General features: G+C 36.5%; 1 protein-coding gene across 2 annotated transcripts in view; it reads left to right on the top strand.

Annotated features, from left to right (window-relative positions):
* The window catches only part of LOC127860953 (uncharacterized), a 37,775-nt gene extending 13,522 nt beyond the window's left edge, over positions 1–24,253 (top strand). Inside the window, exons 1-11 of one of the 2 annotated variants that reach the window (XM_052399281.1) lie at positions 2,039–2,071; positions 2,605–2,868; positions 3,594–3,695; positions 11,117–11,295; positions 11,876–12,856; positions 13,537–14,684; positions 15,199–15,367; positions 19,796–19,933; positions 21,253–21,395; positions 22,079–22,212; positions 22,880–24,253. In XM_052399281.1, the coding sequence (XP_052255241.1) occupies positions 2,628–2,868; positions 3,594–3,695; positions 11,117–11,295; positions 11,876–12,856; positions 13,537–14,684; positions 15,199–15,367; positions 19,796–19,933; positions 21,253–21,395; positions 22,079–22,212; positions 22,880–23,316 (3,672 nt within the window). In that variant the 5' untranslated portion in view covers positions 2,039–2,071; positions 2,605–2,627 and the 3' untranslated portion in view covers positions 23,317–24,253. Of the gene's footprint in view, positions 1–2,038; positions 2,072–2,604; positions 2,869–3,593; positions 3,696–11,116; positions 11,296–11,875; positions 12,857–13,536; positions 14,685–15,198; positions 15,368–19,795; positions 19,934–21,252; positions 21,396–22,078; positions 22,213–22,879 lie in introns of those variants that run through there. The other variant, XM_052399280.1, reaches the window with a different exon arrangement.
* The last annotated feature ends 839 nt before the right edge of the window (positions 24,254–25,092 follow it).

A 25,092-nucleotide genomic window follows, 5' to 3' on the forward strand; every position in this document is an offset into this window, starting at 1 on the left:
GTCATCCCAGATTAGCCTACGCAGTCCGCACAGGCTAATCAGGGACGACACTTTCCGCTTTTATGGTATTTTTAGTTTCAAGGAAGTCACTCCTCACCGAAAATCACGTTTGGGCGAAAAGTGTCGTCCCTGATTAGCAGTGCGGACTGCACAGGCTAATCAGTGACGACACTTTACGCACATGCATTAAGCCCACTTTTCTCAGAACGCGCCTAATATATATATAGTGCTTTATTTTTAAACTTAAATCAATATTTAACGAAGTCATCATTGATTATATTAAATATAGAGAGAAATTGAGTGCTTGTGCTTTATCTTTAAACTTAAATCAATATTTAACGAAGTCATTATTAACTAAATAAATATGTACATCTTTTCAATCCATTATAAACGGCACTTATAGCTTAGTTTCGTTTATATATAGAGAAATTGAGTGCTTTTCGGTGATTCTGTGCTGTCGCGGGAGTGCTTATCGGTTGCCACCAAAAATAGTAATGAGCTTTATATTAAAACTTTTTATTTAATGAAGTCATTATTGACTAAATAAATATGTACATCTTTTCAATCCATTAAATCGGCCCTTATAGTTAACTTTGATGTATATATAGAGAACTTGAGTGCTTTTCGGTGATTCTCTGCTGTCGCGGGAGTGCTTTTCGGTCTTCACATGAAGTGCTTTTCGGTCGGTATGTTGCCGATATTTATCCAATTGTGGGCATTAATACCTCATTATAAACACAAGGTAGTATAAATATGCATGAACTATGACCATTTATTACTAATTTAAACCCTTTACACACAAAAGGAACGCAAATATTATATATATTAGCGAGAAATTGAGTGCTTTTCGGTCTCCACATGAAGTGCTTTTCGGTCGGTATATTGCTGATATTTATCCAATTTTGGGCATTAATACCTCATAATAAACACAAGGTAGTATAAATATGCATGAAATATAACCAATTATAACTAATTTAATGCGTTTACACACAATAGAAACGCAAATATTATATATATAGCGAGAAATTGAGTGCTTTTTGGTCTTCACATGAAGTGCTTTTCGGTCGGTATATTGCCGATATTTATCCAATTTTGGGCATTAATACCTCATAATAAACACAAGGTAGTATAAATATGCATGAAATATAACCATTTATAACTAATTTAATCCGTTTACACACAATAGAAACGCAAATATTCATATATATAGCGAGAAATTGAGTGCTTTTCGGTCTTCACATGAAGTGCTTTTCGGTCGGTATATTGCCGATATTTATCCAATTTTGGGCATTAATACCTCATTATAAACACAAGGTAGTATAAATATGCATGAAATATGACCATTTATAACTAATTTAAACCGTTTACACACAATAGGAACGCAAATATTATATATATAGCGTGAAATTTAGTGCTTTTCGGTCTTCGCATGAAGTGCTTTTCGGTCGGTATATTGCCGATATTAATCCAATTTTGGGCATTAATACCTCATAATAAACACAAGGTAGTATAAATATGCATGAAATATAACCATTTATAACTAATTTAAACCGTTTACACACAATAGGAACGCAAATATTATATATATAGCGAGAAATTGAGCGCTTTTCGGTCTTAACATGAAGTGCTTTTCGGTCGGTATATTGCCGATATTTATCCAATTTTGGGCATTAATACCTCATAATAAACCCAAGGTAGTATAAATATGCATGAAATATAACCATTTATAACTAATTTAATCCGTTTACACACAATAGAAACGCAAATATTCCTTTATATATAGCGAGAAATTGAGTGCTTTTCGGTCTTCACATGAAGTGCTTTTCGGTCGGTAATTGCCGATATTTACCATTTTGGGCACAATATAGTATAAACATACAATCATATAACTATTTATTACTAATTAAACTCGTTAACACACACTAGAAACGATATATTGCATATATATAGAGAGAAATTGAGTGCTTTTCGGTGCTATTCGGTGCTTTTCGGTGCTTTTCGGTTATTGTATGGACCCCTGTCAATCAAAGTCAATTGACCTTCACTTGCACCTAGATGTAAAGCAAAAATGGTAAATAGTCCTACCGAAAATTTAAAAAAAAGTCTGAAGACGTGAAATCTGGTTCAAATAATACTCTGTATAGTTTTTTTCTTTGTACGTTAAATGTGCCATCGTTTTTGTTCTTTATTTCAGTCAATTATATGGAATATATTCTTGAATTACTGTTTTTGAATGAATTATTTCTGTTTTGCAAGTAAGTCTACCTGTGAATTAATTAGAAGCTGAAATACAGTAAGATACGTACTGATAGAACCATGTGTGAACCGAATACCTATGTCTAAACCAATTAGCTAGACTACAAAAAAGCATTCATTATGTATTTACTTTATAGAACCGCAAAATCCCTTTCCCATTATGCAGCATACAGCGGGGACGCTTCTAGCGGCGTTATGCATTTTACTTCCTGTTTCCAAGTGCTTATGGGCTGAGAATAGAGCTTCTGAAACAGAACCTTGTGGAAACCGAATCCATATGCCTAGACAGAAGGGCTGAACCATCACAACTATATGTTGATTATATTACTTCGTGCATTTCGTTTGTAGATCTGAAAACCCCTTATCCCAATATGCAGCAAAGAGCGCGGGTGCTTCTAGCGCCGTTGTGTGCACTTACGTTTTGTTTCATCAGCGTCAAAGGGCTGGGAACAGTGCTACTTCCGGGAGACGTCTACATCGAGTTTATCGGCTCCGTGTACTCCGACAGCTCGTGTCGCGTACCGGTTGTGGAGGTGCTGCAAGCGATCAACGCAATCAAGTGGACGCTTGGGCGGCTGAACGACGTCAACTTCACCAACGGTTTGAAGCTGGGTAAGTCACTGATTTGGAAGTCAACCAACCCATAGACTTAGTATTTACTTTTCTACAAATGGTCCCTAAAAAGGGATCAGCGTGTTTTGTACATATTTGTTTGGCGAATAACCGGGCTTCCGGGGTAAAATTGGACCTACTTTGGCTAAAAAATAATGTTTTTCCCTGAAAGGTCACATGGTTCAGGTCAGTACGTAAAGTTGTCGTGAAGACTCGAGATTACCTGTTAATAAACTCTGATCCACACAGACATTTGGAACACTCTCTTACGATCTCGTGATTTTTAATTGATCTCGTGATTTTTAATTGTTGGTCCGTTAAGTTCACAACTTGATACATTTCAAATAGTTATATATTTAATATCGATACACGTCAAAGATCATCGCAAATTTCCTAATATGGTAAGCTAACAATCCTATTCAGTGTACTGAAAACACCGCAGTTGATCGTACTGGTAATATTTATTTTTCAAAAATGAGCGTTTAATAGGAAATACGTAGCTCTCTTCGTTGTTCGGCGTTATTTCAAGTGTAACATTCTGGATGTGTTTTTTTTCAAGAACTGGTCCATTTACTATGAAATATCGGGGTATTTATTATCATTATTATTATTTCATTATTATTATTAGTATTATTATTATTATTATTATTATTATTATTATTATTATTTATACTATTATTATTATTATTATTATTATTATTATTATTATTATTATTATTATTGAGGTCTGAGGGTGAGCCCGACGTGTCAGTCCGTAGAGAGGGCCACCCAGGTTACACACCAACTGATTGTGGAGATGGGAAACAACGACACAATCGACGTCGTCGGTAAGCTAGTTTATTGTTAAAGCGCTAGTCTATTGTTAGAGCGCTAGTCTATTGGTAGAGTATCAGTCCGGGAAGCGTGATTTGAAAACCCAGTGTGGCAATATAGTCTGTGTAGAGATGGGTCGTGAAATTAGTTCTATGGCCATTGAGCTGGACATCTGATTCAACTAGGACAGTCGTTAGCTACTGACAGTATGATCTGCACGACAGTCCACCTTGATTTCTAGACACCATCACTGTGCACGTATTCTGAAGCATATCAAGCATATAAACTCGAACTCAGAAATGAATGGAAACATTTGCATCAATCATATTGCAAATCAAATAACAATGCTTTCGTCCCAGAGTATTTTGAACGCACGTTCAATTACATAAATTAACGATACTTGGAGACACAGAAAAAAAACAATCTTGGATTTATGGTATAGTGGACATCTGAGCCTCGTTAGTTTCAGTTCTAGGCTCTTCATCTTTGTGAAATCGGGCCCTCGTAATTATATTCTCAAACTTACACTTAGACAACCTTTATAGTTTGGCGAATTTCAGAAGTACATTACCCCATTTATGCCTAGCGTCTAGAAAAATGGCATTGGCAAACAGCGTAGACCCAGATGAGACGCCGCATGATGAGGCGTTTCATCCGGGTCTGCGCTGTTTGCTTAAATGAATTTCTGTAAGAAATATTCTAAATATAGAAATAAATTTACTAGACATCCCTACTTTTTAAAATAAATTGATCCAATTAAAAAGGATGGGAGAGCCCACTAGACATAAATGGGTTAATTCTAAAACTTCTACGAGTTGGTTTGTGAAAAGCGATATTTATAATTGCAAATGTCAAAATGTAGATCATTTACATCAATTCGATTAAAATTGAATACAACATGCGCCTCAAGTTTAAATATTTTATAAACGGAGGAGAGTTATTCACATATTATATTTTTTTCTATACAACTGCGTATCCACCGAATATAAAGCTGCCTGATATATTATTTATTTCACTTCAACAGGATGTTCTTACATCAGTCGATGTTTTGAAGTAGCTCATATTACTTCCAGTTAACAATAAAGTTTATGCTGTCTTTAAAAAGATGATATAAATTAGATTTTGGTGGAATATAGATTTGAATTCACGAGTGATCATAGAAAAAAACATTTTCACGAGTGGAGCAGCACATATTTTTGTTCTATGATCACGTGTGAATTAAAATCGAAAATCAACCAAATCCAACAGATTTCTTTTTTATATAATGATTACAAATGATTATTTTGTATTTTTGCTGAAATAGTATAACAGTGCACATTATTGAAACGGTGCAATATCAGTTTTAATTCACTGATATTTCTCTATAAACCACCGGAAAGCATTAAATAAAAAGGGGGCATTGGTGTATGATACACACGATTGCGAGTTACTGCCTGATCGTTTTAACCCATTTATGCTTAGCGTCTAGAAAAAATGGCCTTGGCAAACAGCGTAGACCCAGATGAGCATGATGCGGCGTCTCATCAGGGTCTGCGCTGTTTGCTTAAAGGAATTTCTGTAAGAAATATTCTTAATATAGAAATAAATATACTAGACATCCCTAATTTGGAAATAAATTGATCCAATCTAGAAGGATGGGAGAGTCCACTAGGCATAAATGGGTTAATATATAACATACTTGGTAAGCGTTGTCATCATTTTATTCTTACCATCACCTGATATAACAAAACCGATAATGCCGTCATCTTTTGTTATCTATATATGGCCTTAATGTGTCCGTCATTCAGCATAAGACTCTTTCAGTTTCTGTTTAACAAAACGCAAAATATTCGTTCAGTAAAGATGTTTTATTTTCAAACAGACTCGTCCAGTCTGAGAAGAACGATACTATATAGATAACCATGTTACTCTTTAAAGAACGATACATATTACAGTTATGCTGCGAAGATCTCTACTTCATATACGCGTGGAGACTTTTCTAACGAAACACTTTTCAAACTTGAATATCTCAGTAATAAGTTAAGATTTTAATTTAAAATTGTACATGTAATTATTTGACTATATTCTGTGCAAGTTAACGATACAATCATTCATCCGTGATAATCAGGCGCTATTGCACGTGGGGTAGGTTTGTTTTCATCTTTTTGCACGTGAAAATGGTGAAACGCGATATGAATCTAATTTAATTTCAATTTCTTCATTTTAGATGGGTTGATACACCAGAAAAAAAATATTTAAAAATCAAATGTCTCGTATACAATTTCAAGAGCGCAATCGGCATGTTGCAGGCTACCTTAGCCACTTGCTGAAGCATCCGATGGTCACGGATGAATGATTTTATCGTTTGCTTGCACATATTGTTGTCAAATGATCACATGTACAATGCTACATCACAATATTAACTCATTACTGAGATATACAAGTTTGAAAAATGCTGCGTTCTAAATTTCACCAAGTTAAGTAAAACGCTATATAATTCCAATTGAATTTCAATTTCATCATTCTCGGTGGGGTTTTACAACCGGAAAACATAGCATTAATTAGAAAAACGATATGGCTCGTATTAATATGAATGGGCGCGATGTTGCAAGCCGGTCGGTCATTAAGACGTGTAAGTTAGTGCGTTTAACTTTTTCCATTTTTATTTTACGATGTACGATTTTGCGAATTTTACTTTTTCGGTGATTTATTAAATTTGCTTTGTATGATAGTGTAATGATGACCAATTTCAATTAAATTTACATGAAGTATAAGATATGTGTTGAACTAGTCTGAGTCCAAATTTCAACAAAATCCGTTCTAAAACAAGGGAGCTATATTGATTTGAATACATGTTGCGTTAGAGAAGTCTGCAAATGTTTATAGACGCATTTGCGCTGTAAATATCTATACTTCATATATGTAGACGCATTTACTCTGTTAACATCTATACTTAAATACACTCATTTATTATAGAGGTATTTACGCTGTAAAGATCTATACTGCAATAGACTCATTTATTATATACACATGTATGATATCAAGACATATACTTCATATAGACGCCTTCAGTCTGCCACATAGACTTATTTACTCTATAAAGTATGATTCTTGATTAAAACGCAGTTACGTTAAAGAAAACGATACTTCATATAGACTCATTTATCTGTAGCATAGTCAAGTAAACTCTGTTAAGAACGATCCTTCATAAAGACAGTATTCTGTAAAAAAAACAGCGTGCTTCAAAATTATCCATAAAGATGCGTATTTAATTGCCCCGATGTATGTACAAGAACAGTAACGTGCAGTGTGAGGTTGTTTGTGTTTTCGGAAAATAAATGGTATCAATAAGTTAAAGGGGCCTTTTCACAGATTTTGGCATTTTTTTTTAACTTATTCATTAAATGCTTTATATTGATAAATGTAAACATTGGATCATAAAAGCTCCAGTAAAAAATCAAGAAAAAAAACTAAAAATAGGAAAAGAACATTGCCCGGAGCAGGTTTCGAAACAGTGACCCCTGGAGTCCTGCCAGAGTCCTGAAGTAAAAACGCTTTAGTCTACTGAGCTATTCCGCCGAGTACACATTCTTGATGTATTTTATACCTTATATAAGCAATCTTCGTAGTTTCACAAAATTTAACGACAAAAACAGAACTCTCCAAATTATTCAATCGTTTCGCGTTGCAACGCTTTATAATTTTTAGGTTTTAAAATCGTCAAAAGATGCATATAATGGCTATATTAGAGCATGGTTAATGTTCAGTATTACTGTTTCCTCACAAATATCATAACTAAAACGAATCTGAAACAACTTTTTTCAATTTTGTCAATTTACTAAAGCGTGAAAAGATCCCTTTAAACACTTTCCGTATAGTTTTTGTTCAATGTGTATTGCGTTAAGAAATCATGTGCGCGTGTTTTATGTAAAGAAATAAATTTTATAAACGAGTAATACATATTTATCAGCTCATTGTAATTTTGCATTAAACAAAGCCGGACAGTTATACGGGCAAACGTATTAATCCCAGATCTCCATGCTTGAATTACAGTAAAACTCGATGTGGCTGTGGCATGACGTAAATGCTCCAGTATCAAATGTCTCGTATTATTAATTTTTCAATACCATGAATGGGTAAATAAATTACGTAAATGAAAAAGAACATGTATACATTACCAAGGCGAGTTTAATAGATCTCGGTATGATATTACATTACAAGTTTCAGATTTTATCACATACTTGGCAAGTTTCAAAATTAATTAGCATTCAATTACCGGATTTATGGTTTGATACGACAGGTTATGTTCATACTAGTCTTCTTAATAAATTAACCAGTTTATGCCTAACGTCTAGAAAAAAGGACTTGGCAAACAGCGTAGACCCATATGGGACGCCGCATGATGCGGCGTCTCATCAGGGTATGCGCTGTTTGCTTACATGGATTTTTGTAAGAAATATTCTTAATATAGAAATAAATATACTCGACATCCCTAATTTTGGAAATAAATTGATCCAATTTAGAAGGATGGGAGAGTCCGCTAGGCATTAATGGGTTAAAAATAGAAATCTTACACACTGTGCAGAGGTACTCAATATAACATCTCTTTGTATATAAATGTTAATAAGTGTAATGATAAAATAAAGATTGTTTTAGAATTGTATATCAAACAATGTTGCCAAACGGAACAGTCAGCCTGGTAATATTGGCACGAATGTAGAAATAAAGTGTCATTACTGGCTGTTAGTAATATAGACTTTTGCAATAACAATCGTCTTTCCGTGCCATATGACATTTCAATAAAACTGAGATGAACGAGTCCCACAACAAATTGTATTCTAAATGTGTAATGGTTCTTGCTGATTAAACATATAATGACATCCTCAGAGTGTTGCATGTATTTTATGTTAAACAATTGTTAATGGATATTTTACACATCGAACACTGAGGTTAATAAATATTGTAAATTAATCATATCATATTTAAGCACGTAATCGAATGTCGACATTAAATATACTAACAAACAACAATAACTTAAAGTAACAATCTTTATACTGGATCCCTCACCTCAATAAAATCTTCATGTAAGAATCGTTTTATATGAAATTCTGTTTCGTGTTCTGTTAAACGCGTTTTAATTTATCCCACTTCCGGATTGACTGCTATTAATCAATTCAATCAATTATAGCAATACGATTTATGAAAATTGTAATTTTAACTTATTTCGGTAAATTAAAATGTATTCGGATGTTCTTTCGAAAGTTGCAAAGAATAATTTACACAGAATAACACTAAATACCTGCGCTTTATCAACGTTATATACCACGCTGACACACCTTCTAATTAACCCATTTATGCCTAGTTGACTCTGCCATCATTCTAAATTGGATCAATTTATTTCCAAAATTAGGGATGTCTAGTTTATTTATTTCTTTATTTAGAATATTTCTTATAGAAATTCCTTTAGGCAAACAGCGCAGACCCAGATGAGACGCTGCATCATGCGGCGTCTCCTCTGGGTCTACGCTGTTTGCCAAGTTTTTTTTTCTAGACGCTAGGCATAAATAGGTTAAACATAAATATAGCGCTTATTTTAAAACATTTGCTTGAAAAAAAAACGTTTTACTAAGCTATTACTTATCAAACTTCGTTCTTTATCAATGAAATACTGTAAATGTATATTTTTCCGACGTGTCTAGAATGCTCCCTATTGCCTTTTAGACATTATATTTTTCATATTCAACCGAATGATTTTTGAAACATATTAAAAAGGTTCCAATGTGTAATAATACGCGATATTAAGTAAATCTCTAGGAATATTCTTATTTATTTTTAAATTCCTTATTGATCGCAAATTGTTCAACAAATATCAATCAAAACAAAATTGTATTCGTTTGATTCTTGAAGTATTGGACTAAATAAGAATTAATACTCGTCCTAGTGTAGTTTTGCTACCAAAAACAAAAGATAATAAACTACATTTCAGATTGATACTTATAATTCAGTGAGTTAAAGCAGTATTATAGTACCTTCTACAATACGATATTAAAAGATGCAGCACTTTGCTCATTGTATACTGGAATGATTGCTTTGTAAATTGCTCTATATTCCTATAATACATTACAAAGTAAAATAATTCTGACTTTCGTAAATTCCCTTTCCAAAAATTAATAAGGCCATCATCTATAAATGAACAAACCTTATCTTCAAAATAGTAATCCACTTCCGTGGCCTGTAACCGTGGTTTTGAGTTTTGAACTTTGCTTCGATCATGATCACGGCATCAAAACCAATATGTGTTGCGTAATTCGGTGGTAAAAAGACGCACAAAACTTGAAGAAATGTTTATTAATGTTAATTTTCTTCTAACACGGAGCTTTTTAAGTCCACACATAGTCATATCAACAGGATCATGCGAGGCCCTAACGTCCCGCATGAAAAGAAGACATGTGAATCAAATATATATGGTTGTCCGGCGTATACTGTCAAGATAATACAAAAAGTGAATAGCTTTATTTTAATATATAATACATTGAAAAACCAGCTGGACGTAGGTCGTATACATGGTGAAATGGATTAAACATAAACAGCCAATTAAATAGTAGGTGTAATTAATAAATTACTTTTAAATTTGGGGGTGTCGCGAATCGCGATAATCTTTGTTTACAAACATATTGTCATTTAATAACACTATAACGGTGATAAAACTGTTTTAAAAAACGGTGACAAATATGAAAAACACGCGTATTTCGAAAATTATATTAACCCATTTATGTCTAGCGTCTAGAAAAAACAGCTTTGGCAAACAGCGTAGACCCAGATGAGCCTCCTCATGATGCGGCGTCTCATCAGGGTCTGCGCTGTTTGCTTAAAGGAATTTCTGTAAGAAATATTGTAAATATAGAAATACATATACTAGACATCCCTAATTTTGGAAATAAATTGATCCAATTTAGAAGGATGGTAGAGTCCACTAGGCATAAAAAGGTTAAGTCATGATCCGTTCTTTGTTAGTCAGCGTAAATATCAACGGTGCAATGATTCATATATAAACTGAGATCATGTGTTTAGAGGTGGGATTTTTCAGATGTATTAAATGTTCAGTCGAACAAATATGAATAGCGTTATCATTAGATTGTGATGATGCAATAAATAAAACAAAATTTAAGTAAAACAAAAACGAAACACATTATTTTTTATTGTTATCAAATAAATTACCAAATGTGACAGACAAAAAAATAATCGGAAACTGACAGCTTATCGGTAAATCGTCTGGATATTTTAAATTATAAATTGCACTAAGGCCACACTATGAAATTGTTGTTTTTGTAAAAATACGACTTTCTCAAATGTTAAATATATAAAGTTATTAGGCTACGTTATATTTCGTGAAAGTGTAACTGTCATTAAACGTTGGTAATTATGAGATGTTGACCTTCGAACTTATTTCTGTCAGGTGTAATCGGCTCCGACTTCAGTTCCGAGTCTGAAGCAATCTCGCGCATGCTCAGTCCGCTACCTGACCAGTATCGTTTGCTGCAGGTCAGCTGGGGTGCCACGTCCGCCTCACTGCGCAACCGCGAGCTGTACCGGAACTTCTTCAGGACCATCCCAGCAGACGATATTCAAGTTCAGGTAGTGCATGACGCTCTTGATGCGTTTTATTGTCTCTCTTTTAATGTTACTTTAACATGTTTATGACCAAAATTTATCTAACAACCCATACCGTCACGCTGTGACGAAACTTTGTTTCGACCATGCGGTCTTTTCGTTTGTTATCTTTATGAAGTATCTTGTGAATGTTATCTAGATTAGGTAAATAAAGCATATTGTAAACATTCAAAATTAGGTGTTATATAATGAAGTTTTTTCACTGATCGATCCTCAAATCTGTGCGAGGCTACTGAGTATAAATGTGTCTAGTTCTGATAAAACTGGGCATGATCCATGTGCGTAAATTGTCGTCCCTGATTAGCCTGTGCAGTGCGCACAGGCTAATCAGGAACGACACTTTCCGCTTTTACTAGATTTTCAGTAAAAAAGGACTTCCTTTAAACGATAAATACCATTAAAGCGGAAAGTGTCGTCCCTGATAAGCCTGTGCGAACTGCACAGGCTAATCTGGGACGACACTTTGCGCACATGCATTTTGCCCAATTTTCACAGAACAAGACACAAATAACCGCCAATTCACCGTCCAATCTCGTGTTGGCAGGTAATGCACGAGTTTCTCGTGGCGGCTCGCTGGACGATGCTCACGGTGATCTACATGAACGACACGTACGGACGTGGCGGCTTCTGGGAGCTATCGGAGAGACTCGTCGGCTCCGATATATGTGTGGTTGGCAGCGTTGCAATAGAGCCCGAGAAATACAATGTCACCGTGCTAGAAGATGTAGTGAGGAACGAGGTATACAAGATCAATGATACAAGGGACGAGCCGCCCGTAAGCGGTATTATAGTGTTCGGAAGCTATCAAATTGTTGAGGCTTTGTTCCAAGCAATACAAAATCTGGAAAACGACAACAAATCTGCTCACTTCAACAGGCCCAGTTTAATTCTTTCGGAAACCGGGACATATTTTGAAGGCAAATTTCCTAATGTTTCGAAAGGCGCGTTTGTGTTAAGCCCCCCTCGGCGAATAATTTCAGAGTTTCAAACCCACTGGAAGAACAGTCTTACAATATCGCAGACACTGAAAGCAGAAGCCAACGCGAATCGATATTTCAAAGAAATGTTCGAAGGTCTCATGAACTGTCAGTTTTTCAATGAGGTGCAAGCGAACTATTGCCGCCCAATGGCGCCAGAGGAACAGACCATGCACGCCGCGCAGTCAATGTACACGCAATACGCCATTCAGTCCGCTCTTGTAACAGCGTTTTCCGTCAAGCGCGTTCACTCGGCGGCGTGCCTGACCGGCGGGGCCTGTGATGCGTTCAAACTCGCGAATATGACCAAACGGTCCGCCTTTATAGATGCTATTCAAAACCAGAACATCACCTTTGATCGTGACTTTGGTGGTTTACGCCTGCAGGAGTTTCAGAGCCAGCACCTGCTGACCGCGCTGACCGTGCGGTTCGAGGGTTCCTCCGACGTGAAGTTCGTACCCAGCAACATGTTCCCCGAGTATGAGCTCTACAACCACCGACTGGATTCCCAGCGGTGTGCCCAGAAAGATGCCCCTTGCCTCATCAAGGTAAGTGAATGTCGCCGTGGTGTAATGGATATGGTGTCCGTCTAACGACCGGGAGGTCACGGGTTCGACATCCGCTGAGGGAGCGTTCTTTAGATCTCCTCCAAAGACACAAAGTACTTGTTATATGCCCAGGAAAATGGTAGTCATCTTCGTTTTATGATCTTTTGCTTTGGTGAACCACGAATTTAAGTTAGAACAAAATCTGTGTTCTACTTGAGTGTTACAATCGAAATGCAGATTAAATTTGAGTCGAGACAACTAGCGCTATTTTGATTTGTTACTCTGCTTTTTATTTGAATTGTTAATGACTTTAACGTGGTGTAACCGGAAAAGATCCCCAATAATTGTTCTAGAAAACAACGAAGGTTCAATTAACTTATTTTAATATGTTTTGGTTATTGCTTTCAACAAATAATCTCTAATATTTTGATTTTCTAACTTAAGATTTTGTTATAAATATTGTATATTATTTATAATACCATGATAGGGTTAGAAAACCTTTCTTCATCTTGTCGGATAAATTCAAGTAATCATTGCCAGTAGGCATTCCCGATAGTACATGTATTCTCTTTTTATTGTATTTTCCAAAGTTACCTCTTTAAGTGTATGAAAAAGTATTAAACTACTCAGTCTTACTGTACGGAAATTAAATTACAATGTATGTTTAACGCGTCATACAGGTTGCCACGTATAGTAAGCTGACCTCCCTGGACAAGTCCCTGCTGTCAGACATTCGTGACTATGAAGATAACAACACTGTGCTGACTTGGCCCAATATCCGGAAGTCACAGTGTACGGATGGCTACCGATCAGATTTCTGTCTGAGTCAAAGGTCGGACCCGTCCGTTCTTTATCACAAGGGTGACATGTACATCGTTGGGATTGTCCCCGTGCACAATTCGGGCACCACGCCTCTAAAATGCGGTGATATTAAAAGAGGCGGCCTGGACATTGTTGAAGCGATCCGATATGGAATATCGACTCGAAGCGGCGCGTTTGGTGGTGCCAAGATCGGAGTTATCCTGGTTGATAGCTGCAACGATCCACAAATTATACAGGAGAAGATTCTGACGCTGCACAGACTGGGAGTTTACGTCGACGGGAAGTATGAGCCGGTGGCCGAAAAGATCCTGGGATATGTAGGGGGCTGGGGCAGTGACGTAAGCACGGCTGCCGCCAAGATCACCAGCCGACTGGGTCTCGTACAGATAAGCTACGCCTCCACGGCACCGTCGCTTAGCGATCGCGACGTATATCCGTACTTCCTGCGCGTCCCAAGCGCCGACGACTACCAAGCAGCGACGCTACTCAAGATCGTGAAGGCGCTCGGGGGCAGTACTATCCAGGTCATATACAGTGAGACGATCTATGGCGAGGGTGGAAGGAGTCTTATACAGACACTCGCGGCGAAGCCGGATTACAACCTCTGTATCGGCAACGAGATTGGCGTGTCCAAGAATACCAACCTGACATCCATCGTGGAGTCGCTCCGTAAGTCTAAGGAATCGCAAATAGTCGTCGCTTTCATCGGATCGTTCGAGCTGGAGTATATTATCGGCTACTTGAACTTGAAATTGGCTCTTTACGAGTTCCTCTTCATCGCGTCCGAAGGTTGGGGGTTGCGTAGTGACATGTCCAGGTACCGGAACCTCCAGGGCACGATAACAGTGGCCTCTCGCCTTTGGTGGACCACTGATGGGTTCGAGTCCCACCTAAAGGCACTGCGGCCCGACAACAAGGAGAATCCATGGTTCCGACCCTACCTGGAGATGATCTATGGCTGTTACCTTGAGAGCAGCTTTGACAAATCTTTTAATAGGAAATGCAAGTAAGAGCATATGATGATTGTGTAATAAAATAAATTCTACGTTACAATACATTTCAGTTGAGGCATCCGTTGCCATTTAACCGGTTTACTTGAACATCACATGATCGTTCATCACAATCGCCGACCATCATCACGCATCATCATCATCACAGCTTATTGCTTTATCTTCATCATATCCCAGCATCACCATCATCATACATTACATAACCACTTTCACCATCACCGACGTTCCGATATCCAAAAGCAACATCATGCATTTCAATATTATCCACCACCATCATCATCATTTCCATCAGGAAAACCATCAACACAATCACGATACATAATATACAAGGATGTTTCAATAATAATCACCATCATCATTTTAGCGGCACTAAGAACCTTGATGAAACAAACCGCGTGTTAAGTATCGACTATTTTATACCCAACATCATAATTTCAGCGACAAAGAGAACCTTGATAAATCTAAATGCATGTTCAGTATCGTCCTATTTTATCCCTTTCCTAATTTTAGCGGCACTGAGAATCTGGATGGAGCTAAAGGCGTGTTCAGTATCGACTCATGGGCGCCGTTCGCTGAACGAGCCGTGTCCGTGCTGTTAAAGGGGGCGGCGTCCACCCTGCAGAAAGTGTGCGGCTCCACTCTGTCTGTCTGTCCGGAGTACTACAATTCCACCGGCGTGGTACGCTAATTATATTAAACGTGTTGGTAACTTTTCCGCAAACGTTTGTATAAACTTTGGTGAGATACACCAATAGGTTTAAACATGGTTTAAAATACCCTGATACTCTAGCTGATTAAGTTCTGGTAACCGCGAGATAACTAGACAAAATGGCCGACATTATAGACTCTAACTATAGACGACGTAGACCATTTTGACTACTAAACATTCAATTTACACGACGAAAATCTACGGCGACGGCAAGCATCACAAATTAAAGAACATGATAGGAAGTAGACGACGACCAGCTATCAGACGTAACCAACAATTAGCAACACGTCAACATATAATTATAGCGCTTAGCTTGAATGCTCCATTGAACTTCTTTCAATCGATAGGACATACCTTTATGGTAAATATTGCCACCGTTTTAAGAGCTGTGACGACATTTACAGGCGCTTCATTCGACCTTTAAAGACATGGCAATACGATTTCTGACCTCGGAAAACAATCTTAAGGTCGCACAGAAAATGCTTGATGCTTTTTTCGGGTTATGCCGCGTGTGATCGGGTGCAACAAATGTTTGAATGATTTATCCGGTAGGAGAACAGGAACCGACTTTTGTGAACAGAAAGCGCCAGCACACAATACATTTGCATGCTCCTTGCGACCACATAATTATAGTAGTAGCTCATTACTAAACTTTAGCCATTTACAGGTCAACAGACCAAATCGAATGAAAAACTGCATCTGTAAAATGAAAATATTTTATACCACAAAAGAACAAACAAGAACAAAAACATTCAATATACCTTACCTTTAAATAATCCATATAACAAAATAACGGAGGATTTTTAGTTCAGAGATATCAGATATATCAGAATTAAAACTAATGTTTTATGACAATGTTTTATGCCATGTGAATAATTCATTGTAAAAGAAAAGAATCGAATATCAATATACATCAACAAAGAATGGCAGACTTTCAAATGCACAACATATAAATCTGTGGGCAAAACAATGACAAAAGCCTACGCTCAAATTATTCATATTATTCGACAGACGTAAAAATGTGATACCTTGATGTACAACTATGGCCGTTGCTTAAATAAGTCGTGTACAAAATAAAATAATGTTTCGCAATTGAAATAAGCAATATTGGACAGTTGAACGAATGATTATCGGATTAAATTTAATGTAAAAGTTCATCATATACTTATTTCCTCACACACATTCCTCACACAACTTGTGTGAAAAATATCTTCATTAACAAGATAATCAAACTAAATGCGAACCTTCACAAATATGACTTGTGTAACAGTGTAAACCGGAGTCAACCGGCAATTCGGTTGGTGCTAAAACAACGATACTGTGAATACAAAATACACTGTTACACATTATTAAACTTGTATTATCTTATAAATGATCAAAACCATACACATTTTGCGTTAATGCGAAGGTTCTCATCTACATGTTTTACCACTTTTAACGAACCTGAGAAGTTCATTTGGTTAATAAGAGTGTATAGTTCGTACCGTTCTTGTTCAGCACCAGGATACATTATTGTATAATGCAGGCGTGAAACCAGCACTTACATCCAAATAAGAAAAATTACACCAGTTTCAACAAAACACGTGTGTAAGAACAAGTTTTCAAGTTTTTTTTATTGGAACATCGGCAAAATGCCTTTGACCATTTACATATTCAAGTTAACAAATTATGGTCGAAGTACACCAGTACAATACAAAGAACATACATAATTGTACACATAGATAACTATGTAAAGTGTTCAAACATCATTTACAAAAGTAAATGAATTGACAATTATGTAAGAAGAAACAAGTAGTAAATAAACAATATATAAACGATTCCATACACCATTAATTTAAGAAGCAGCAAATACTTCTAATTTTTCATCACGGAGTTTCATTGCCTCAGTAATGAATCTTGCAACATTGTTAATTACTGTAGTATTTTGACAAGATAGTATATTTTTAAATTTGACTAAGTTTGGCCAGTTAGAACGAATACAATATTTTGTTCGTAGATCTTTATAGATGGAGCAAGTAAGAAAAAAGTGATATTCCGATTCAACAGTGTTTGCGTTACATAGTTTACATTTACGTTCAACTCTGGGTATGTTATTATATCTACCAGTCTCTATTTCTAATTTATGGGCGCTAAGTCTAAATCTGGATAACTGTTGTTTATTATTTCTATTATTAATGCAATCTAAATATTTTTCATAAGCGAATTCAGTCTTAAACATTTTGTAGTATTCTAATTTCGGTTGGCTATTAATTGTATCATGCCAATTTTGTATAAACTGATCTTTTATTCTTTGATTAATTTCATAAGAATAATAACAGTTGTCATTTAAGTTATTGTAAAATATACCATGCCCTAGTTGATCTAATTGTTGTTTTACAAATGCACACCACATATTTGTGTTATTATTATTATTCTCATTGTAAATATTACATTGCTCGTTATAAACCGTGTGCATCAAAGAGTTCGGGTTTTGCTTAATTTTAACCCAATAACTGAGTGCACGTTGTTTACATATTATAGAAAGAGGAAATCTGCCTAATTCACCCAAAACAGCAGCATTAGAAGTATGTGAGCGTACACCAAGAATAGTTTAACAAAATTTGAAATTAAGTTTATCTACTTCTTTAATGTTGTAGATTCCCCATATTTCAGATCCATATAGAATAATTGGAACAACTAGGGAGTCAAATAGAGAGAGTTTTGTTTTAGTGCTAAGCTTCACTTTACTAAAAATTGACAATAAATGATTGTAAGCTTTTAAGGCTTGTTCATTATTTGCCTTAATAGCTTTAGATATATTACCAGTGAAGTGAAGTTTAAGGCCCAAGTAGCAGAATTCATCAACAATTTCGAGAGCCTGTTGATTAATAGTCCAACTATACAAACATGTACTTTTCCTTTTTTCAAATATGCAAATTTTAGTTTTGTTTACATTTATTTGTAATCCCCATTTACAGGAGTATTGATAAATAGAATTTAATTGTAATTGTAGACTTTCTTGATTTGTAGTAAATAATGCAATATCATCAGCAAATAATAACATATAAATAGATAATAAAAGAATATCTTTTTCGGTTAAATTATTAATATTAATACAATCATTTATATCATTAATGAATAAAATAAATAATAAAGGTGATAATGGTTCACCCTGTTTTACTCCTAACGTAACATCAAATAGCTCAGAATAAGACATATCTTTATGGTTTTTAACACATGATTTTACATTCTGATATATAGACTTGATCATTTTTAACATTTTACAGCTTGTTCCTGCTTGTACTAATTTGACCCACAAAGCTTCATGTATAACAGTATCAAATGCTTTTTCATAATCAATAAAAACGCAATAGAGTTTTGATTTACTATTAATAATGTTCTGGATTATAGTGTGCAAGATAAAAATACAATAAATCGTGCCACGATTATCTCTAAACATTATCTAGAACAACAGGCGTCCCTGCAATAACGCTCTCGCGGTCGGAAGCTACCGGGATTCCGCTTAATATTTCAAATCCCTGCATCATTCCTACTATAGCCTGGCTGATGGTGGCCATCCACAGAATGAGCGAACCAACACCCGTCTTTCTCATACTAATCCTTCCATCTATAAACTCTTTCTTGACACTCTTCATTTTTTGTGTTTGTAACACGCATTGCTTTAAATAATTTGATGACAGATAGTTATAAGTAACACTTCTTTTATATGGAAGAGTCATTTGTAAATTAATTGAACAATAAACATTTTGCTTATTATTTCAAAATATTCAAAATATATGGCTTATAAAGTAGTTGTGTTTAATACTCATATAATTGATACTAGTGATTTATTTATTTAGACCTAGAAACTAGCTTTATCATTTAAATGTGTATGTTTTTTAAACAAATTATTTAAATGGCATGAATTTGTTATGCACTGTTTTATTTATTAAGTAAATATGTATATAACTTCAAAGGTACTGTACCAAATTCGTCAAATTCTGCTTGGCCTGTTGCGTGGTTTATTCCCGACGGCTTTCACTTTGCCATTTATTTCCAGCCGTAGCTTGGCAAGATTGCTGTGCATGCAGATTTCAATAACTACCACTTCTCGAATACAAAAATATTTGGCTCTTTTGGATACATTAATTTTGCTGTCCGCGCTGGCCATTTTGTTTGTTTACGAAATCCTCGTTCGAAACTTAGCCCGAAATATATGTCATTAGAAAATGCATTATGGGAATGTTTTGGTTAAATATACTGGAACTTAATTTTCAATGCTCGCGGTTAGGTAACTTTTCGTTATAACGTATTTATACAATTAACTCACCTTATGCATTTTGCATGTTAGACATATTTGTACAGATTTGCCAGTAGCTTTGTTTTATGTCTGAGTTCATTTGCTGTCTGTGTTTTCAGCTGCTTACGGAAGTGAAGCTGCAAAAGGAGCTGGCGGAGCCCCTGGACACCACCCCGCGGCGCGTCTTCACCGCCAACGGCGACGGCACGATAGGCTACCGGATATACGCCATAGACGTCAATGGGAAAGCCAATAAGGTGCGTTGTCATTGTTCCATTCAACGATAATACGTGAACATCTCAGGAAGAAAATTAATCGAGTAGACGCTTTATAAAATGTATACAAACACTTTTAGCAATATATTGTTTATGCATTAACAAAAAGTAGTTATATTTATGGCATAGTTTGAACATATTTAATCAAATTGTATTGGTTATGAAGGGGCGACTGCACCGAAGTCAGTCACTCCTTAGATTATAAGAATTTAACTATTTTGATCTATCTTACTAAAATTGAAGATGCAAACAAACATAGCCGGACCATATATTGTAAATGTACAAATATGGATATGTTTAATGCTCATACCGATGAGGCGCTGTTAAAAAAGAGAATTGGAAACAACTAAAAGCATACTTTTAGTCCATGCTATTAATGATTTAACTTTCAGCCAAGGATGCGATCCTGGCATTTCATAAGATCGAAATGTACTGTAAACTTAAAAAAGGTCACCTTGAAGTTGACGTTTTCAGACAAGATTTATTATTTAACTAATCATTTATGTAGAAACTGTCTTATGTAGCTGTTAAAACAACTTGGTTTGTTTAGACTGGCAAATGCCAGACGGTTAAGTGCTTTTTCGAAACGTTGAAATGCTTTAAAAGCGTTTTGTTCTCAAACATACAAGTTTTAGAATTGACTTCAAGAAAATGTGCGCGATTGTTTTTATATGTGTCTTGTTCTGAGAAAACTGGGCATAATGCATGTGCGTAAAGTGTCGTCCCAGATTATCCTGTGCAGTCCGCACAGGCTAATCATGGACGACACTTTCCGCTTAAACTAGATTTTCGGTAAAAAGGGACTTCCTTTCAACGAAAAATACCATTAAAGCGGAAAGCGTCATCCCTGATTAGCCTGTGCGGACTGCATAGGCTAATCTGGTACGACACTTTACGCACATGCATAATGACCGATTTTCACAGAACAAGACACATATGTCCGCACTAGAAAAGTAATCTCACAATATGCACTGTGCTTTGATACGAGATATGGGTAACTGTGATGAACACTTCATCAAATGAATCGTGTTCTGAGAAAACTGGGCATAATTCACGTGCGTAAAGTGTCATCGCAGATTAGCCTAGCAGTCTACACAGGCTAACCAGGGACGACACTTTCCGCATAAACTTGATTTTCGATATGGAGGGACTTCCTTGAAACTAAAACTACCATAAAAGCGGAAAGTGTCGTCCCTGATTAGCCTGTGCGGACTGCACATGCTAATCTGGGATGACACTTTACGCACATGCAGTAAGCCCAATTTTCACAGAACACGACACAAATCGTCTGTATATTACAGCTGGGTACCAGTGACATTCTCAATGACAGTCTCGCGTTCCACTTTCCGGTTGAGCAGTACTACATCTACCGACCTTCTACTTCCATAACAACAAAATGTACCGACGGCGTCGTCTGTCGGAAGTGCTACCCGCAACCCACCTCGTATGTGCAGACGAGATCTGGCTCAACAGCAGATCGCAATAAATATCATGCTGTATAGTTAGCAGCATTGGTCAATGATAATAGTTATTATATCTCATCGCGAATTACTTTTGGGCTATGTCACATATTCAACGTTAGCTTCAATTGCCGAATGTCTGTGTGATATAGTAAACTGTCTAGGCATGGGAACTGCTTGAGTAGTATGTAAATGTCATTGGTGCTTTAATCAATTTCAATACAAAATAACGCAATGGTGTTGTGCATATTATAGCATACTCGATTACTACAGACCGTAACGCCTGATATATGTACATTTGGACCGTGCTCTGTGAATTTTGCGTTTAATGCATGTGCGTAAAGTGTCGTCCCAGATTAGCCTGTGCATTCCACACAGACTAATCAGGAACGACACTTTCCGCCTTTATTGTATTTTTCTTTTAAATATAGTATCTTCTTAGCAAAAATTTAGTTTAGGCGGGAAGTGTTGTCCCAGATAAGCAATTGCAGACTTGGTGTAATGAATAGATAATTTACATATATCCCTGTGTGCCCTGCATCATGCTTGGATAAATGAATAGCCAATTACCCCCTTTAGCAATACTGACAACACACGAACAATGAACGAAACATAATTGCAATGTATGAGCGGAGTCTTACGATGGCGTCTGTGTTCTATATTCAAGGCCGCCCGGGAGTGGACAGACGGCGTTTCCAGGGGGCGCTGTGGCAGCCATCGTGGCGCTGGCGGTTTTCGCGTGCGTCCTCCTCGTGGTTCTTCTATGCATCTGCAAGCGGACCGGATGTCGTTTGAGATGTGGTACGTATGCACGGAGAAAATGCTCCTACATTTTGTTCCCTTCATATTTTTAGACTCCGTATCTTATGTCACTGTCTGAACAAAAATGCATTAAGAGAATTATAACAAATGGGCAATGTCTAGCGTGTTTTTTTCAAAAGTTCACATGTAACAAACACACCTGTCATGCACATTTCCCCAATTGCTGATCCGATTAAACCTAAAAGGACAATGCGTCAGACAGGCCTTAAGAATGTTTATGTTTGTGTCAGAATCTTAAAAAAAAAATTACAATGTTAATAGCGTTATTATTAAAAATATGTCTATGCTTGAAAAAAAACTACGACAAAATTGCGATCGCATGTTCTCAATGGAACGATCCAATCACGGTTCCATCATAGTAATCTAATGATAGCAAATGTTCTGTATCGATAATATGTAATAGTATACATGTTATAGGAGCATAAAGTGTCCGACAGAAACACTCATCTCAAAAAGCAGCGGTTTGCACGGGCTAATCCGGGACGACCTTTTGCGCACACGCAGTAAGCCTAGTTTTCAGAACGATGCTCATATAAAGTACACGTAGGTTCCGATGTTGATAAAAGTAAGTTATTTGTATGTATATTTCATTCATTTGCCGTTAAACTTCATTGTTTGTCTCAACCCGCCAGCTGCCATCTTTCAGATGCCTTAAACCCACCATTAGATGACACATACCAGACCGCACCCTTGGACAACACGTACCTGACGGCGATATACGCACAGCAGCGGCAACAGCATGGCGTAGACGGAAGTGAAACGCCGACCACAGTAATCAAGACAACTGACGACTACCACCTCCTGCATGACAAACGGGTTCCGATGGAGCGGCCTGCTGGTTCGTTTCCAGGGGGCGATAATATCCAATGCGTCGCGGTGTTGCCAGGGAACGAAAATGTGGCGTCAGTGGTGCCGTGTGTCGGCACTTTAAATTCAAGGCAATCGGACAACAACTTGCAGGCTCCGCTAGCACACGATTTAGGCGCTTTTAAGACGTCAAGTAAACATGCAACGCTGTCAAAATCTGACCTGACAGCACCGATCCATAGCAACATTCCAGCCCTTGAACAGCAGGACGCGTAACGTGATGCCGTGGACACCGTGACGGGGCTTTAATAAACACATGTGAATTCCGTGGAAAATTGCACTTATGGCGGTTATATATTTCATTATTGATCATATAAGATAACCATTTTATCAGAACACATGATAAAATTAGCAAAAATGTGTAATAATGAATGTCTATGCTTAGTTGTTTAATAAGAAATCCATAATACTGTGCTAATTGGCTTCGTTTTAATAGGTGACTGTATTCCCGGGGGCCTTTTTAAAAATCGTATTACTAAAAATCAACAGCCGGAAGCCGAAGACGCGGGTTTTTGTGAGCAACAATAGAGCTTAATTGGTAAAAATAGTTGAAATCTGCCACTCGGTTGCAAAGGGACGGGCTTCTCAAACCGGAGTCTGTGACGCCCCAAATTTACCCAACGTTGGTGACATTCTTGTTTGAAGTGTGTGTGTTGGTCGCTTAGCAATGATTGAGGAATTTTAAACACACATAAGTCTAAGTTGTTTTAACAGAGGTCTACGCAACTGACAGAAAAAAGTTGCTCAATGGCCGATAAGGTATCGAAAAATCTTTCAGATTTGAATTGTTACTGTTGTGTTTTTTTTGTGTTTTTATTAAGAGCTGTATTTGAAAAAAAATGCTACGGATCGGAACTTGTGTTATTATACGTTACAATAAGGTCACAACGATATGTTTTGTATAGGTGTTGCATGTAATTAAAATGTATTTTTAAGAAGTCAGTGCTCGACGCGGTACACGCCAAACGGTACATTTTTTTGTACGTTGAAGATTTTATATCTACTAATAATGGCGTTATTTATTGTTTACGCATCCATCTGTGATAATGATTTCAGAAGTTGATATTCAAATTTTGTAATTAAAAACCCATTTTGCAATTTTTAATCTGACGAACATTATACGTGTTCATCTTTTCATAATAGTTTTTAGTATGTGTGGTATTAAAGAATATTAAATTAATAAAATAGTTTCTAACGGTATGTGATGTGCTATTATAGACTATTCGTTTACAAATTGGTTGATCTCACACGATTACATACTTATGGCTTATCACCTTACACGAGTTAAGTGTCTTGACTTACCAAATGGTTCAACAAACAAAGGTGACTTATTCACTGCTGTAACCCGAGTATCCAACTCTTTTCTTACCTTGCTGGAACTCTAAAAGTAATACAATTATCGTATCTTACCACTGGCATCATATTAGAAAGTTCAGATTTGTTTTTTATTTAAACTCTAATACTTATCATTGACTAACATGGGCCATCTGATGTTAAGCATAGGTCATGTGATGTTAAACATGGGCCATCTGATGTTAAGCATAGCTCATGTGATGTTAAACATGGGCCATCTGATGTTAAGCATAGGTCATGTGATGTTAAACATGGGCCATCTGATGTTAAGCATAGCTCATGTGATGTTAAACATGGGCCATCTGATGTTAAGCATAGGTCATGTGATGTTAAACATATGTCATCTGATGTTTAACATGGGTCATATGATGAGAAACACAGATCATATGATGTTAAACATTGGTCATCTGATGTTAAAGGGGCCTTTTCACAGATTTTGGCATTTTTTTACTTATTCATAAAATGCTTTATATTGATAATTGTAAACATTGGATCGTAAAAGCTCCAGTAAAAAATCAAGAATAAAATAAAAAAAAGGAAAAGAACATTGCCCGGAGCAGGTTTCGAACCAGTGACCCCTGGAGTCCTGCCAGAGTCCTGAAGTAAAAACGCTTTAGCCTACTGAGCTATTCCGCCGAG

This window comes from Dreissena polymorpha, chromosome 15, assembly GCF_020536995.1.
Source record: "Dreissena polymorpha isolate Duluth1 chromosome 15, UMN_Dpol_1.0, whole genome shotgun sequence".
Lineage (NCBI taxonomy): Eukaryota > Metazoa > Mollusca > Bivalvia > Myida > Dreissenidae > Dreissena > Dreissena polymorpha.